At 35.0% G+C, this 17,988-nt stretch overlaps 2 protein-coding genes across 6 annotated transcripts; both read right to left on the minus strand.

Moving 5' to 3' along the window:
- LOC109724962 (chloroplast envelope membrane protein) lies at nucleotides 888-6,250 on the minus strand. Of its 5 annotated transcripts, none has more exons than XR_002220129.1 (8): nucleotides 5,363-6,247; nucleotides 4,914-4,999; nucleotides 4,022-4,195; nucleotides 2,929-3,043; nucleotides 2,423-2,520; nucleotides 1,989-2,124; nucleotides 1,483-1,615; nucleotides 888-1,212 (listed from the first exon to the last, which is right to left on the minus strand). XR_002220129.1 is itself a non-coding variant. In XM_020253966.1 (7 exons), the coding sequence occupies exons 1-7, from the start codon at nucleotides 5,930-5,932 to the stop codon at nucleotides 1,547-1,549; spliced, it is 1,248 nt and encodes a 415-aa protein (XP_020109555.1). In that variant the 5' UTR covers nucleotides 5,933-6,247; the 3' UTR covers nucleotides 1,214-1,546. The 5 variants fall into 5 exon arrangements, 1 of the variants encoding a protein (XP_020109555.1); XR_002220127.1 differs by having other exon boundaries at nucleotides 1,365-1,615; XR_002220128.1 differs by having other exon boundaries at nucleotides 1,353-1,615.
- On the minus strand, nucleotides 14,420-15,301 carry LOC109725095 (ethylene-responsive transcription factor 11-like). Its single transcript, XM_020254165.1, has one exon. It carries the CDS (start codon nucleotides 15,106-15,108, stop codon nucleotides 14,632-14,634), a length of 477 nt encoding a protein of 158 aa, XP_020109754.1. The 5' UTR covers nucleotides 15,109-15,301; the 3' UTR covers nucleotides 14,420-14,631.

Below are 17,988 nucleotides of genomic sequence, written 5' to 3' on the forward strand. Positions count from 1 at the left end.
GCATAAAGGCTACAGGGGGAGCTAGCATCATGTGCAACATAGATAAAAATTCACAAGTACAAACAGTTCATGAGAACATTTGTATGGTGTAGCTTAACCAAGAATATCTTAAAGAACCTTCAAACTACAGGAAGAAGTTAAAAAGTAGGCGCCCCATGTCATATGAGAGCAATTAGGGCACCTCGGCGACGACACTTAGCCGATAACCTCATTTGCTTTTGCCTTTAAAAAAAAAAAGGCTTGTGCAGGTGTAAAAAAGCAAAAAAGCAAGACTAATGACATTAGTTATGTCTCCACTTTTAGAAGAACCTAATCCTAACACACAAAGGACGGGAGAGCCTTTAATTTAAGTCCCTAACATGATTACCACTGTATGTGGAGACTATGATGAGCATCAAGTACCAAGAGAATGTCTTTGGCTAAAAAAAAGGCCATTGTGTTTGTATTAATGCTCATGCATGCCTAATTCCTCATCATTTGGCCTAATGGGGCCATTAACAAATCCTTATTATGGGAATTATGGAAAGTTCAGTTAAGTGATATCTCTTTATGAGCCCCCCTATAAAGATGGTGAGTAGGGTACACCTGCAATACCAAAATATTGTTTAGTTTCTGTATGTACAGTGAACTAATATAAGCATCAGGATTGGGATTATATTTGCATGTCTCAGTGATACAGTGCTTATTTTTAAGAATACGAATGCATTTAGGAGTGTGACATGGTGAAGACGCAATAATTATGTTGCAGTGTGGAAGTAGATTTAGGCCAAGGTAAGAATCTCAACTAACACAGAAGCAAGAATTAGCGTAGGACATGCAGATAGAACCAAGAGAATAACAATGATGCAAAAGACAGAATAAAAACTTGCACTAGGTAACTGAAAAAGGAGAACATGAAAAACTGAGCATATATGCTTTCTTCAGATGATCTGTAAAAACCCAAAACCAATCTGTCAACATAGTCAGATCTATATTTCAATGAGACGAGGAAAAAAACATCCTCTCTATTCAACCTTTCTACTAGAGATTCTTAGAACTCATAGAATTTGCCAAAATGACAACAAAAAGGTCATAACATGACATAATCTAGGAGAACAGTGGGAAGTCATAAGAGTGATTGCAGGTGATAGAACTTGGACCAGAGAAATCGTTTAGCTCCATCTTGATGCATGCAAATGACAAATATTGACTCTGGTCAGTACATTCTTCATCCTGATACATAGAATCGAATGGAATTACAATTTATTAATATACTGGGCATGCTCGGATGAACTCTATCTGCCGCGAAATTACAAAATATTTCTCTTTGACATATAAGAGAAAAAATGAAAAATGAGACAATAGGAACATACGTATTAGAGTACCTGCCAAAGGATAAATGAAGGCAACAGCTTGTTTCTAATTTAGTTCGATACGAATTGGATATCCAAGGCTCTCACTCTTTAGCTTGTAAAAGATAGCATATAAGGAAGATAAACATACATGTAGCACGATCTCCATCCAGTGATTCTCCAGGTGAAAGGAACATATGCCAAAAAAACACATATTAGTGACGCTTCATTTCCCGAAAAATATTTGCCACGTTTGGAGACAACCTTGGAAGGAACTTGAATAACTGCAAAAAGAAGACAAAATAGTTAGCATAGATAATCTAAAAAGGCATTAACTAGTATGCAACATTGTGGGTTTCTCTGATGGAGTATTTGGAGACAATCCTAAGATTCAACAGTTTTACATGAAGTGGTTACTTTTAAGACTTCAAAGGAAAAACAGGGACTAAAATATAGGATGTTAATATTGAACAGCTATTAGCCCATATACTCATATCTAGACAAACCACTATGTAAACAATGTCAAAAGTTACTCATTAAGTATCGTACTTTTAACTGAACGAATGGGTAGTAAACTGGTCTGGTCGAAATGCATGTTCAGTTTAATCATGCTAAGTTTCAGTAAAGAAAGTATCATACACCTGAAACAGCACTTACCCAAAACTTCACACAAGCATCAATAACCACTGGAACTGAGCAGATAAAAACGGTAATCGCAGCTTGATCAACCTCAAGCCCATATCTCTCAAGGATAATTTCTATCAACACCTGCCAACCCGACTCAGAATGGTACCTGCATTTCCAGAGTCAAATAATAGAGATTATCATAAAGAAAATAATATATTTGCATAGTAACCGCTACAAAATTCTTTACAATATACTGCAATATCTGAATTTTCATTTACACCCTTCGAAGAATTATATTCGCATATACATATCCTCGAGCTTATAAAAATTCCCCTTATATTTCTTCAGTGCTGCTTTGCATGTGGTCGGATAATCTGTATATTTCTCTAATCAGATATTATCTTCCAATTGCCATTTATAACAGGAAATCTTAGATGATGCCTGCAAAGATTCAGATAACATACCCCAAAAAAATGTCCGTAATTAGAATGATAAGAAATGCCTTTCCGGTGTCTGAAATATTATTTAATAGCTTATACCCTGTAAACTTGAGCAAAGCAACCTGAAAATAGAAAAGAAAGCAAAAGAATAAATGAGCTGGCTGAGGATTCAAATATAACATTAATTGCAAGGACTACGAAGCGTTTTTCACTATATACTATAAAGCTTATACAATGTAGAGACGATACAATCTTTACTAAGTTCAGAAATCAGGTGCAAAAGCATAAATGTTGACCAAATTACAGTTTCCTATTATCTGATGATCAATTATCAGCATATTTTTCTTTGGTATTAATACATTAGATAATTGTTGAGAGGATAGTAATAGTCCAATTGCTAACAGTATCTTACTCTGCTATATTACCAAAAAGGAATTTTTAACATGCAAATTCTGGGGGAAACAAGAGTAACTGTAAACAAAAAACAAAAAGAAAAAAGAAGGTTGGCAAGTATTAGATGGAAGTCTTACCTTGCTCTGATTGAAATAAATAAGAATAAACAGTGCAATGCCATACACCATATCGGACCAGATATTTGCAAATGCTTTTCGGTTCTCCAATCTCCATTCATCTCTCAACTCTATCCTGATAAAGAGGTAGAACAGAGCACAAGGTTAAGAACGATCTAGAGAGGTAAATCTAATTAGGCATGACATATCAACTTAAATTCAAAAGAAAAATGATAGCAGCAAAGAGGGCATGAAATTTATTATACCAACCCATATCTAACAAACATGTATGAAAACATATAAAATAGGTAACTATTAATAATAGCGTTTTGATAACAATGTACAGAGACCCCTTTATAGGTTATTTTGAAATAGACGGGCCATTTTCCTTTTTGATGGATATCTCACTCAGCTGTTATTGTTTTAATTTATGTTACTCAGTTGGATTCAGGATTTCATCAAACTAACTGGTATTCCATAACAATAAATGATTAACCCGAAAGAACTACAGGTGCTATTAACAAATAACGGCCCATAGCAAATGGAGTTGTCGATTTTAGGCATGTTTGGTTCATGATTGGAATAGTGATTGCCTTGGAATTGGAAATGGAATGACGAATCATCCAAAAATATTTGGTTCATTATTGGAACGGAAATCGGAATGAGACTCTACGATTTTGAGAGAGGGTTTTGATTAAGAGAGATGAAAGAAGAGGAGGGAGGTGTTTATGAGAGAGGATTTTGGGTATTTTACTTTGGAATGAGTCAATCCGGGGTTCAAAGTCAGATTGGGCCATATATGAATTTGACCATCCCCATTCCAGAGTGGAATAGGAATCGAAATTTGATTCCTATAAAACAAACAACATCTATCGGAATTGACGAATCACATTCCGATTCCATAGTCTAAAGTAGGTGAACCAAACATGCCCTTAACGTAATTCCAAATCAAGTCGTCAAAAATAGCTCAAATCAAGACAAGTAGAAGTATAGTGGTTCTATTGGAAAAGTTGAGTGATAAACTCCAATGGCCTTATATTGAGGTGGCCTCCCAACATTTTTACCAACCACTTTTGCCAGTTAATTTTAGGAAAAAAGGCATCAGAAATCTTACGCTTTGTCCCGCAACTCTAACCAGACTTCTTCATCAGAAAGAGGAGGAGCTTTACCAATCTCTGCTTCAAAGCGGTATCTTGCGCTTTCAACTTTTAGAGCCTTTATCATCTCAAGTTTTTGTTGTCTTCTAACATCAAGCATCTCAGCAGCAAGGGGCACGAGCTTCACATACCTATTTAACATTATGAACTCCTTGAAACGATCAATCAGGAGGTTTTGTTTAGATATATGCACTGTCAATGCACTAAATGCGCCATGATCAAATGCAACATATATAAAGATAACAGAAAAATAAATTAAATAGAAAAAGAACTCCTAATTGCATATAGGTGCTTTTCCATTAGAGTATAATTCAACGCACTGCTGTCCTTACACATCCTTTAGTGATTATAAGAAGGATTCTGTACAGTTTTTACTTAAAATATCTTAGTGAATATTAAAAGAATAAAATAACATAGTTTACGATCTAACTCTCATCTATTTTAGATTGTTGATCTCTTGGTACTTTCAGCAATGGATACTGCCCAGGTGTCATCCATTATTTCATAACAATATAGAGAAATATTCGCTTTTCAGTTTTCACATGAACTGCACCTTAGCATTCATTTGATGTTTGTCAGTATGATTGCAACGAAATAAAAATTTATAATAGAGTAATAGACAGCAGCCAATAATTAGGTAGCTTAACGCTAAATAGAATTATCACAAAGGACCACATCAAATATTTGAGAGTCCTACAGATTTTTTTTTTTTTCCTTTTTCTTTCCTACAGCTTATTGTTCTCTGAAGATATTGAAAGCTCTAAACATCCAGAAAAGCACAGGAGGTATATTGCAAAATGATAGCATAAAAAAATATACATCTCATACCGATAGACATCAAAGGATTACCTATCTAAAAAAGGCATGAGAACATAGTCATGAACCACAAAGTCTAGAGCCCATGGAATCAAGACCAGCAAAGCGATAAATTTTGCCTGGAAAAGAGTATACATCAGAAATTAATACCAGCCCAAAATTGGCCATATGGTTCAATCTTAACATTTTTGGTGCATATGTTGAGATCACTCTGAAGATCCTCAATGCACAAAAAGCCTTATGAAGTAAGAGAATGCTATGATTCACCATGCAAATTCGTGAGCATCAAATCATTCAATTTAAAAATCAATGGCCAGAATGAAACTCAACAAAGAGCTTAAGAGCGAATGGAGCAATGCAACATTAGAATTTGCACCCATTTGAGCACATACTACAGAACTCAGCACTGAAGCATTCTCTTAAACTATAAGCCAAGCAACCAAAAAAGCAAAAAGCATACCGAGCTTGTGACCTTAACATACCGAGCTTGTCGAAGCATACTTGAAAACCCTATCCTCGAACAACAACTCGTCATCATTCCCGTCAATCGTATCCTTGATGGATTTAACTAAACCCTTCTCCCACATTATCTTACTTGGATCATCAAACACCTCATTTGAAGGTTCACCCCCTTCGCCCCAATCTGGATCCCGGGCCCCAATCCAATCCTCCCACGCCCGACCATCTTCACTCCTCGCATCCTCCTGCGCTTCCCGCAGCTCTATAATCGCCTCCGCCTTCCTTCTCCATGCTTCGAACTCCTCATTCTCCGTAATCCCTTCTTCCCGACTTTCCCCCGCATCACCGCCAAGCACATCCTCGGCGCTCCACTCGACCTGACCCTCATAGTCCTCATCGGAGAACAATCTCTCCCACCAAGCCCGCTTCTTTAAATGCCTCTTCTTCCTCCTCTTCGCGAAAGACACCAAACCGCCAATCCGATTTCGTTGGGAAATAAACACAGACATGTGGTGGGCATGAGATTTCCTCCGAAATCTCTCCCTGCTGTTACAACTGCTCATCCTGCCGAAGGTAACCATTAGAGTGCTCATTAATTACCTGAAAAAGACGCCACATTTTTCAATCTTTCCGTGCCCTATGATTAGGGTCTTCGCATTGCCCTAGCACGCAATCCACGGCAAATTCCTCGTCGAGGGAGTAGGACGCAGCCGCGACCTTAATCGCATCAAAAGGAATCGAGAAATTAGGGTTTGAAGATGAGGGAGAAGGACAAGGCGAACTAGGGTTTTAGCTCTCCATGATGGAGAGGGCGCGAGAGATAGAGAGAGAGAGAGCGGGAGAGGAGGGAGAGGAGGCGAGAGTGGATAATGTACGAACGTAACGGCTCGGAAACTCCACGCAGGTTCGCAACCACGCGTGTTTCCTCGCGGCGTAGTTGAATGACGTGGCGTTTCCAGGGGTGGGCATCGGCCATGCCTTTAATGGGCCGGGTCGGGTTTTTACCCGGCCCATTTTAGATAGTTTTGTGGGCTCTATAGGCCGGACCCGAAAAGCTTCTACTGCTTCGCGCCCGAATTCGTAGTGGGTTGGGCTTCTGGGCACAGGACATTGCTTAGTTTGGGGCTTGCATGGAATGGATTTAATATTGCATCCACCGGGTGTATAACTACTACACATACACCGCACCAGTGATGCAAACGGGGCGGATCCATGGGTGCGAGGGGTTTCTGATCTCACGCCCTATTTTCTGGGCAGATCGAGATGGATCTGGAGTTGATATTTATCTTATTTGTTGCCTCCGCTTACCACTCCATTCAGAACAGGATTGGATATCACCAGATTTTTCATTGATTTTTGATAAATCAGGACGTATTAAGAAAAAGAAGAGGGCTCATATGAGTGGTGTTTTTTTTGTTAACTTATATTTGACCCTTATTTATCGTGTCATTCAGACGGATCACATAAAGCTCTATCAATCCAGATCCAATTGCATCCCTACATCGCATTATTACGGACCCGTTTGATATTTAGAGTTTCTATTAGTTAAAAAAAAAAAAAGTTGGCATGAAAAATATAAAAACATAATTCTCTATTTTCTTATTGGAACTCAAAAATTATATCTTTGCAACTCATTGCAATATATAAAATATGATATTTTTTAGAATAGTAACTACTTTTCTATTGTACGCAACACAAATTGCCCACAAACACTAAATAAAGCCTGAATCTCCATAATAGAGGAATCAAAATCAAAATCAAAATTTAAAATCAAATTGATATTTGGCCTATATTTATTAAAAATTATACATTTTGTATTCAATTTTTTTTTTTACAAATCAAACAGATAGCCTTTTCTCTACATTTAATTTTTTTAGGCAGCTTCGATGCCTAAGTAATAGCTTTTCAATATGCATAATATTTTATATATAGCCTCAGACGAGAATTTGATTTTTAAATATTACTCATCAAATATAAAGAACGGTGTATAAAGTGTACGTATACACTCGGCGCAGGTAACTATTTCCCCGCTGCAAGAGAGGTGCGTGCCGAGTCACTGCAGTTCCCACGTGTCGGCGTGCATCAGCACTCACGTGCCACTACTTCCGCACGTGTCCGTGCGCTTTTCTTATGGCCTTCATTATTAATAAAATTTTAACTTTTGAAGTTGGTAATTTGAAAATAAATTAAAATTTTAATATTCAAAATTGAAAATTTTATAATATAAAATTTTAAAATTATATTATACTATATAATATATATATATGATATATAGTAGTATATAATATATATAATAAAATTGAGCTAGAATACTTTTTAAAAGTATACCAATCGATGATGCTATTAGTTTTTCGTCATTGGATCTATTCCTTGATTACTATAGCCCTTGGATCAAAACACATCACTAGTACCACCTACACTACCTACCACATCATCACAACCTTTACATTCCTCTCCCATCAATGGTTAAAAAACTCAACAAGCACCACTCCATGGTGCTTTGAATGCTATTCTTGCTCAACTCCTCTCCTCTCTCCTGGATCTCCTTCCGTCTGCTCTCTCTCTCTCTAATATATATATATATGTGCCGGGATCTATATACTCTTAAGAGATAACCCCCTTATACTCATCAAATTTTAAACACCGTTGATTGATGGCGGATGTGTCTAGAGATGATGGTGTCTCCACATTAAATACATAGTGTCTTCCCTAGGGTTGAGTGGTAGTTGTTTGAATAGTATGATTCTAACGGAGTGAATAGATCAATGAAATAAATCTAGGGCCAAAACTTATGATTATAAGGGAGCAATATCATAAACGTATAGAGTTCCGACTTCATATATTATATAATATATATATATATATAATTATAGTATATATATATATATATAATATACTAGGTCGACTACTATTACTATTATAGTGCGATCCGCCTCGTAGATCATAAGTTGTTTTCGATGATAGAGCTTTCCGTATCAACGATCCACACCGTTAAACGTTATTTACAGCATTTAAAACTTCTAGAAATTAAATTTTATAATTTTTCGACATCATTTACTTTACGATCAAGAGGTCCCAAATTTGACAATTTTTAACGGCCGTTATGGGATACTTGCTAGTTTAACGGTGTAAAAGAATCGAAATTTGTTGAATTTTTGATAGAAAATTCTATTCACTACATAGATAAAGATCAATAACTCCGATCTTGAATTGAAGGATCCGATCATCCTTTTTTAAGACGTCGTTCGATTTTGACCGTTCATTTTATGCCCACTTGATGGACTTTATTATGATTTCGAAAATTTACGAAAATTTATGAATTTTATTTTATAGAAGTTTCAAATACTCTAGATCATATTTAACGGAGTGGATCGTCGATTCCGAAGCTCCATCATTGAAAACAACTTATGAGTACGAACGCTCCAATACTCATAATAGTATAGTAGCCATAGCCTATATATATATATAGGTAGGGAGAGGGAGGAAGGGGCGTTGGAATACGTGTTATTCTCTAAACTCTGAAAAAAGAATAGATAAAAATAGACCAGATGCACCTAAGATTTTTCTATAAATTATACATATGTCTACAATCAACGGCACCAAATATACCGAGTAGTTGAGCCGGACACATGTCAATAAAAAAATACCCCACGCAACTTTAGTATATAATAATAGATATATATTTCTCTATTCTTTTTATTTGAAAATTTTGAAGAGCAAAATAAATTAAACTGCAAAACCGGTGGGTGACACGTTTGGAAGAAGACGTGGCACTGTTCTTCGCCGTCCAATCATTCTCCTCATTCGATCCTCGCCCTCAAAATTTAATCGCCTTTGCTACTCAAATGCACGAAATTTTTTCCAGGTTTGTTACTTATTCATCCTTTTTCTTTCATTTAACGTGTTGTTTGAATAGTACTATTAAAAAATTACAAAAGTAACGACTTTTTTAACATATATTTAACTAATTATTACGTCTCTAAAAATTTTATAATATTCTTTTGAGATGATTGTAAGACCAAGGAAAGCACAAGAAGAGAGAGGATGACGGAGACGATAAAGGGCGCGGTAGAGATGGTGGCGGAGGAGGGCGACGGAGGAGGCATGGGAGGTTGCGAAGGAGAGACTCACCGGGAAGGGCGCGGTGAGGCGGCCGGCGAGGGAGGACATGGCGGCCGCGAGGTAGAGTGCGGTGGAGGAGGAGAGGAGGAGAAAGGCAAGAGATCAGGTTTGAATATAAAATATAAAAACACCGATCTCTCATCCTTGTTTAATCCAATATATACATACGAATGGGCTAACTAGAATCAAGACCTGTATGCGCATTGTCTAATTAAATTAATCGGTACAATTGAAATTGTAAATTAAACTGAAAATAAAATTGGATTAAGATAAATTTGACATTGTTTCATAAATTTTTTTTTGTTGTCCCCATCTTCAGGTTAGGAATTTAAGGTCCCCATGTGTAGTTATCCCAGTGAGGAGGGACGTTCGAATTTTTTATAAGCTTAAATTTAAACCTTATGTGATAGACATTTATTTCTGAAATAATAAGGCCAACAATCTAATTAAAAAAAAAAAAGAATATATATGATATTTAAGTATTTATACGATCAAATAATTTGATCATACTATATATAGTAGGAAAATTATTCACCATTACATATTCAACCACCAAAAGGTGGAAGATAATGGATCATGGACACTTATATTTTGCAGCAACAGTACTGGTACAGTGGTGCAACACATTCTCCTCCTTTGGGGTAAAATTTCAAGCAGTAATTGTTGCAATCCCCAGGAATGTCCTCGCACTTCCCTTGGCATATGTAGGTTGCTTTCCCTACAATAATAAAAATATCATAAACAAATAAAAAATAAAATCAAGAGAGAGGATCATCATGTCAACCTTTCTCATAGAAAAAGAAATATTTGGTATATTCATATGCATTTCTTTTATTAATATAATATCATCAACAGCTAAGAAATTTTTACATACTGATTATATAAAGAGAGATACACAGAAAGATGGATTAGTCTAAATTTTTTCATTCACTATTGAAACTATAATAAATTTTTTAGCCGGTGTGTTAAGCTTGGATCCTTTATATCAAAACAAAATCTTAGTAATCAGTAATTGTTCTTGAATCAAAGGGTTTATCTTTGTCTATTTTTATTTGAGTCGAATTCATAACTGTTTGAATTGTGTAATCTCCAATTATTGAGATTGGTAATCGACCCAAAGCAATTTGATTATAATTCAATTCGTGACGATCATAAGTAGAAAGTTCATATTCTTCGGTCATTGATAAACAATTTGTTGAACAATAATCGACACAGTTACCACAAAATACATTAGTCGGTATCATCTCAACTACTGTTAAAATCAGTAAAAATATTTTGGGCATCAACTATATATTCACGCGTATTTACTTTTGGAAAAAATTGTTGTAGTTTTTGCTGAGCAGAAAATTTCTACTTACTGGCCAGAATGCGCACACGAGAGAGAGAGAGAGAGAGAGAGAGAGAGAGAGAGAGAGAGAGAGAGAGAGAGGAATTACCACCATGAGCAAAGAGAAGAACAAGAAATGTAAGAACCATGAAGAGCTTGCTCCAAATGGTGAGGAAAGTGAGGGACATCTTGTGTTGTCACTTTGCTCTACTTTAGTCTTAAGCATGGAATCAATTAAGATTGCTACCATTTTATATTTTCGGTTAAAGGTGAAAACAGTTAGTTATACTTTTTTTTAGCACCACAACACAGTAAGTGACAGTTGTATTATATGCTTTGGAGATATTAATTATAGTATATCTAAGGCACCACATTTTCAATATGTTATTACTATATGCGCGAAATTTAAAATCTAATTTGAAAATTATAAATTTTGAACACCTATTTTCTCTCAGGCTGATCGCCATTCTTTCTTCATCATCGATTATTAAGTTTACATGATATCTTATACAATATTTTGTAAATATGAAGTGTGATAAAATGTCTAAAATAAATATCACATCCTTTCGGACCTTCTACGCAATGTTTTTGTCCGGGTGTTGCGCTTTTTTCTGTTTTGCACATAAATGTTTCCGACATACACGTGGACTGACGTGATTGCGCCTTTAGAAATTGCTTTTTCTTTTTTAGTTTTGGGCTGGGCTTTGTTGGGCTTTAATACGGACCAATCTAATTGTGGACTTTTATTTTTTTTTTTATTTTTATTTTTATTTTTTGGTTCGGAAACTATGGAAAAGAACGCATAAACAAACTATTAGTTGTAAAGTATTTCAATTTTATCTACTAAAAAGTGATTGATACTATATAATATTCAGCGGAATCACCAACGAATCTGACAAAATTTTTAATTTATTTGATAATAATAACTCAATTGTTAAAAAAAAATAAAAATTTGTGGAATAAATTGATCCAAACTATTTACATTGTGTGCGTTAACGTACTAACAATATATAAGAGGAATATTGTAGCGGAGCATTAACAATACTCATCTCTCTCCTTTTTTTCTTTTTTTTTTTTGTGTTTTAACAACAAACTCGTGAATATGTTAGTGAACTAAGATGTTACAAAATTTTTTAAAAAACTTGAAACCTCGAGTACCAATTAGTAAACCTTTTTATCACTTATATTAAAAATTATCGATAATATAAAGACAATATATTAGGCGTACTATTATAAATTTATATAATATTGTCATTATATATTGTTGACGTTGATTGTTGACGTTGACGACGAATTTGATGCTAAAGTTTTTGATTGGATCACGCGCGTAGGCCGCGTGGCGTCGTTCGGCAACTGCGAGGTGTCGCTCCGTGGAATGGTGAACGCTGTTTGTGGTGGCACAGCCAACACAGAGTGTACCCTCACGACACGGCAAAGCAACGGCGCCGTCACGGTGGGGCCCAAGCAGCCCATTTTTTTAATAATAATAATAAAAAATAATAATTAAGACTCGGGCGATGACAACGTTACGTTCCTTTTTCTTTTTTCTTTCTTTTTTTTTTTTATGTCATACGTGAACGCACACGTGTTCCTTTCGCTCCGTACGAGAATATGCCAAGGAGATATCTGATGCGTGCTCCATCGGTTAAAATAGTAAGATTTTATGGGCTTCGAAATGAGAAAGATAATATTTTTGTCATTTAAAAAATAAATGAATACTATTTAAATTAATAAATTTTAGAAAAAATTTTAAATATCATTCCTGTTGTTTTAGTTTTTTTTACTTTAGTATCATATGATTTAAAGTATATTAATTTAGTGCAATGTGATTTTTTTTTATTTTTTTATTATCAATTCTACTAATATTTTTATTAAATTAGCGACAAAGTTAAAACTAAAAGATACTAAAATAAATATTTGATAAACTAATGTAGGGTATCTGATATTTTTTTGTATACAATTTGACCAATATTAACAGAAAAGCTGATGAAAAAATATAAAAATGAAACACTATTTGATACATTTTCAGCCACAGAGTATTAAAATGAAAAAAATACGAAACTACAGGGATGATATTTGAAGTTTATTCTAAATTTAATTTTAATTTTATAGTCTGAAATAGATGAAGAAAATAAGATTTTTTTTTTTTTAACGTATTTACTTACCTACAAAAGTGATATGTCCAAGAAGAGAGGTGTTAAGATTGTGTTACTTTCGTTCGTAATATTATATTTCATATATCACGATAAATTATTGTTATGATCCAATCGAATAATATAAAAGCATATTGCTATATATTTTTATTTTAATTTTATTTTATTTAACAGCATCATCAGATGAATTACCCAACTAAACTGTGCTTAAATTATACGTGAAACAATTGGGAGGCGGCGAGACCTAAGCGCGTAGATCTGGGAAAATCTGGGCGTGGGACCCGCGATGACAGGACATGCCGCCCTACTCACAATACCACGCGATGACGTGTCTGCCGTCTGACAGCCGTGACATTTTCTTCACTTTTTTTAAAAAAACTTTCAAATCGCACTTTCTTATTTTAATACTTTATGATTTAAATTGTATAAGTTAGTACCCTATAATTTCACATTTTTTCACCGTCTCACTTTAGTATCCTGTAATTTCAAGTGTATATCATGTGGTTTCGCACTTTTTAACTTTAGTACCCCTATAGTTTAATATTTCGTTAAATTAAATATTTTGAAATGGATAATAACAAATAAAATAAAATTACAGGGTACTAACTTGATGTAAAAATAAAACCACATGATACTAACTTAATACACTTTAAATTATAGAGTACTAAAATAAGAAAGTGTAAAATTAGAGGAGAGTATTTGAAGTTTTCTTTTTTTCAATCTTTCTAAAGTATATGTGTCGGTGTATATAGAACTAGATTACTATATTTATAGTGTCAATATTTGTATGTTTTCATCTTATTTTCAAATTTTTAAAAATAAAATTTTATATTTTTTAAGGAATGGAATTTGATTTAGAGTATTTTTTTATTTTTTGACTGAGGTTTTGTTGTCTCATTCTATAAATAGCTAAATTTATTTTCAAAATGAAGTGAATTTTTTATTTTTCTCTAGAAAATATATTTTTCTAGAATGTACTAAGTTGTTGTTATATGTAGGGACTTGTTGGGAAAAAAAAAGAAAAATGTTGCGCAAAACAAGTATTTTCTAAATGTAATGATATTTTTAAATATATTATTAGTTTTAATTTAATTTATGTGTGTAATTTAAAATACCATATGAATCTAAGGCCATGTACCTTATATTGCATAAATTTCTCAAAGAAATTAAAAATAAGTGCTTCTTTAAGAAGTATCGAAGCACCAAAACACCACTCCCAAGTCTCCAACAACCACAGACTATGCAGCTTTTGGATCCTACCAAGATCTGTAGCTCCAGTTCTAAATTTAACATAAAATGAGTTGGGTCCATTCAAATTGTAGTGCCCCACAGAGAAATTCTCTTTCTGATCAAATGATTCTTAATTAACTAATCAAATTTCTTTTTTCACTTTTAATACTCTAAATAAAACAGAACTAATTAATTAATTAATAGACCCTTTATTAAAATCTACATAATAATAAAGCGAGGAACAAAAATAGAAAATAACAACTAACCAAGTCCATCATATTATTATTATTACTATATATATATATATAAATTTACATCTTGATTCTATATCTTTCAAATCCAACAAAAATAAAAATAAAACAGTTAAAGTTAACCAAGTAAAATTACAAAATTAATTCTTGGTCTGATATAGCCGGTGCCAAATTTGTGTGCTGACTGACATGACAATCCTTAATAATTTTTACCAGGCGGCCTCCGACGGCGGAGGAGGGGGGAGGTTGAGGTCGATATCGAACGGGAACCCTCTCGACATCGCTATCGCCGCTGCCGACGACGACGATGAGGAGTTGGAGTTGGAGTTGGAGCTGGAGTCGGAGTCGGAGTGGCGGAGGCATGCGGGCGGCGCGGTGCGGAGGAGGAGCGTGAATCCGGGGGAGGAGCAGACGGCAGCAGGGGGAGGGGGAGGGGAAGGGGGGAAGTTGGTCTTGGCCTTGGGGCCGCGGAAGCGGAGGGCGGCGGCGTCGTAGGCGCGGGCGGCGGCCTCGGGGGTGTCGAAGGTGCCGAGCCAGACGCGCCGCCGCTTCGCCGGGTCGCGGATCTCCGCCGCGTACCGCCCCCACGGCCGCTGCCGCACTCCCCGGTATCGCACCCCCATTATCACCTCGCCCCCCCTGCAGTTACACTTCTCCAGCTCCTCCTCCTCCTCCTTGTGCCCCATTTTGTTTTGTTTTTTTTTTTAAGTTTTTTTTAATTTTTATTTTTGGGATGTGGAGAGAGAGAGAGAGAGAGAGAGAGAGAGAGAGATTAGAGTGGTGGGTGGGATGTATTGTTACCAATTGATTGATGAGGGTGTATATAAAGGAGAGAAGAGGGGGAGGAGAGGGCGCGATGAGTTTGACCGCGACGGTCGCGGGGCGGGGGGCGCCGCCCCGGCCTTTTTCATTTAATAATAATAAAAAAAAAATAAATAAATAAATAGCGGTTACAAATATATATTCTATATTAATTCAAGGAAAAACTTCAGAAATGCTCCCAGTGGTTTCGCACTTTTTTATTTTAGTACTCTGTAATTTAAAGTGTATCAAGTTAGTATCCTGTGGTTTCGCATTTTCTCACTTTAATACTCTGTGGTTTAAAGTGTATTAAGTTAGTACTCTGTGATTTTATTTTTGTATCAAATTAGTACCTTTTGGTTTTTAAACTACGGGAGTATTAAAGTGATAAAGTGCGAAACCATAGGGTACTAAAGTGAGAAAGTGCGAAACCACATGGTACTAACTTAATACACTTTAAACCATAGGGTACTAAAGTGAGAAAGTGCAAAACCACAGGTTACTAATTTAATATACTTTAAACCACAGAGTACTCAAATGAGAAAGAGTGAAATCAAAGGGGGGTATTTGAAGTTTTTCCTTAATTCAATTATTATTTACAAAGATTTTTTTTTTTTTTAATGCACACACGCTCATGCTCGCTAAAGGGGGTTAAGGGTGGGGACCGAAAAATTAATTTTCAGTATAAAAAATATTTTTTTCGTTTATTTAATTCGACGTAAAAGTATAAAATAATTTGTCTTAGCGGAAGATGTGGACTTTGTTGGGGTCTTAAACACCTCTATAAATCATGCTTAGTAATTAATTAATTAATGAATTCATTCTAAGTAATACTATTCTCTTATCGGAATATGTGGATTTTGCTCGGTCCACGTATTACAGTAGTAGTAGTAGTACCGCGGCGTCGTCTCTGCTGGGCCCACAATAATTGTTGTCGCCATATTAAAGACCCTTATCTTTGAGTTAGGCTTTTTTTTTAAAAAAATATTTATTTATTTTTTATTTTTTTTTTGCGACAAGAGCACCGCATTACTGTATCTCACCTCAATTAATTTTTTTAAATTTTATTTGCTGTCAAATTTTAGACTCTTTTCCTTCTCTTTACACGTGGCGTCCAGCGGTCGTAGGCGGATCCTCCACCGTCCAAGAGAACAACTCTCACTGCACCACCAGACGTACATGTAAATTTTGTACAACTTAATTTAAAAATCTACCTAATAATATTTTTATAAAAATATACAAAATCTGATTATTAAATTATAATTTTATAATATTATTTATTAAAAGTAAATTAGATACGCTGCAAGCGACTACTGGTGCAAGTCATGAATTTTCTCGACAGGTCCCCCTTATGGGGGATAGGGAGCGGTTAGTGGTGGCGTGTGGGCTCTCCCATGACATCTCCTTCTTTTAATCCTGCTGTCTCGCGCTCTCGCTCTATTTATTTCTCTCTCTTTCACTCGTATGGAAAAAGTCCAGGATATTGTGTCAATAAAATATCTTATATAGAGTGTTGCAATCAATCATATATATTTTTTAAAAATGATCTAATTCTATAATAATTTATAAAAATATATTTTTTTATAATTTTTTTAAAAAAATATTAGTATAATATAACTAATGTAATGTGAATGCTACGATGAAAACTTCCTCAGCACGCCGGCGCCCCACAGTGCGGGCAGACACGTGGGGAAAGATCCTTCTGGCGCCACTGCCACGTGAGTGGCGGTGGTTGACGCGAATCTACTGATTGATGGTAACACTTTTATATACATATATATATGGAAAAACTTTAAAAACTCCACGTGGTTTCACATTTTTTCATTTTAGTGCCATGTGGTTTAAAGTGTATCAAATTAGTATTTTGTGGTTTCTCACTTTATTACTTTAGTACTCTGTGATTTAAAGTGTATCAAGTTAGTACTTTGTGGTTTTATTTTTGTATCAAGTTAGTATCCTGTGATTTTATTTTTGTATCAAGTTAGTATCCTGTGGTTTTTAAACCACAGGGTACTGAAGTGATAAAGTGCGAAACCACAAGGCAAAACCACAGGGTACTAACTTGATACACTTAAAACCACAGGGTACTAACTTTATACACTTTAAACCGGGTGCTAAAGTGAGAAAAAGTGAAACCACAAGAGGGGTATTTGAAGTTTTCCATATATATATATATATATATATATATATATATATATATATATATATATATGGGGCAATTGCTTATATACTCCTGAAAAGTTTCCGACTTTTCGATTTATCCATCTTAGAAGGCTAATATTGAAGATACCCTTTCTACGTTCCAACATATTTCTAATATACCCATAGAGTTAAAATCCGTTAATTAACTCTGTTATCTCTGTAAAATTACTATTTTACCCTTTCAAATATACTTTTTCACCATCACGAACTTTCTTATTTGCCCTTAAAGTCAAGGGGCACAAAAGTATTTTGACTTTTGGTCTTTTCCGATGTACCCCTCTACCGTCATCAACATTTCTTATTTGCTTTCAAGTTAAGGGTAAAATTGGTATTTTAATTTTTTTTTAACTGTGGTAGATATTTAACTCACGTTTAACCTAAGTTAACTTAACAGAAGATAACTGCAGAGGTATTTTGCAATAACGGTGGAACATATGAGGGGTATTTTAGAAAAAAAAAAAGAAGAATAAATTAGATATTTTCAAATGTATGAGAGGTATATAGGCAATTATTCCTATATATATATATATATATATAGAGTGAGGCTACTATGCTATCGGAAG

This window comes from Ananas comosus, linkage group 19 (assembly GCF_001540865.1).
Source record: "Ananas comosus cultivar F153 linkage group 19, ASM154086v1, whole genome shotgun sequence".
Taxonomy (NCBI): domain Eukaryota; kingdom Viridiplantae; phylum Streptophyta; class Magnoliopsida; order Poales; family Bromeliaceae; genus Ananas; species Ananas comosus.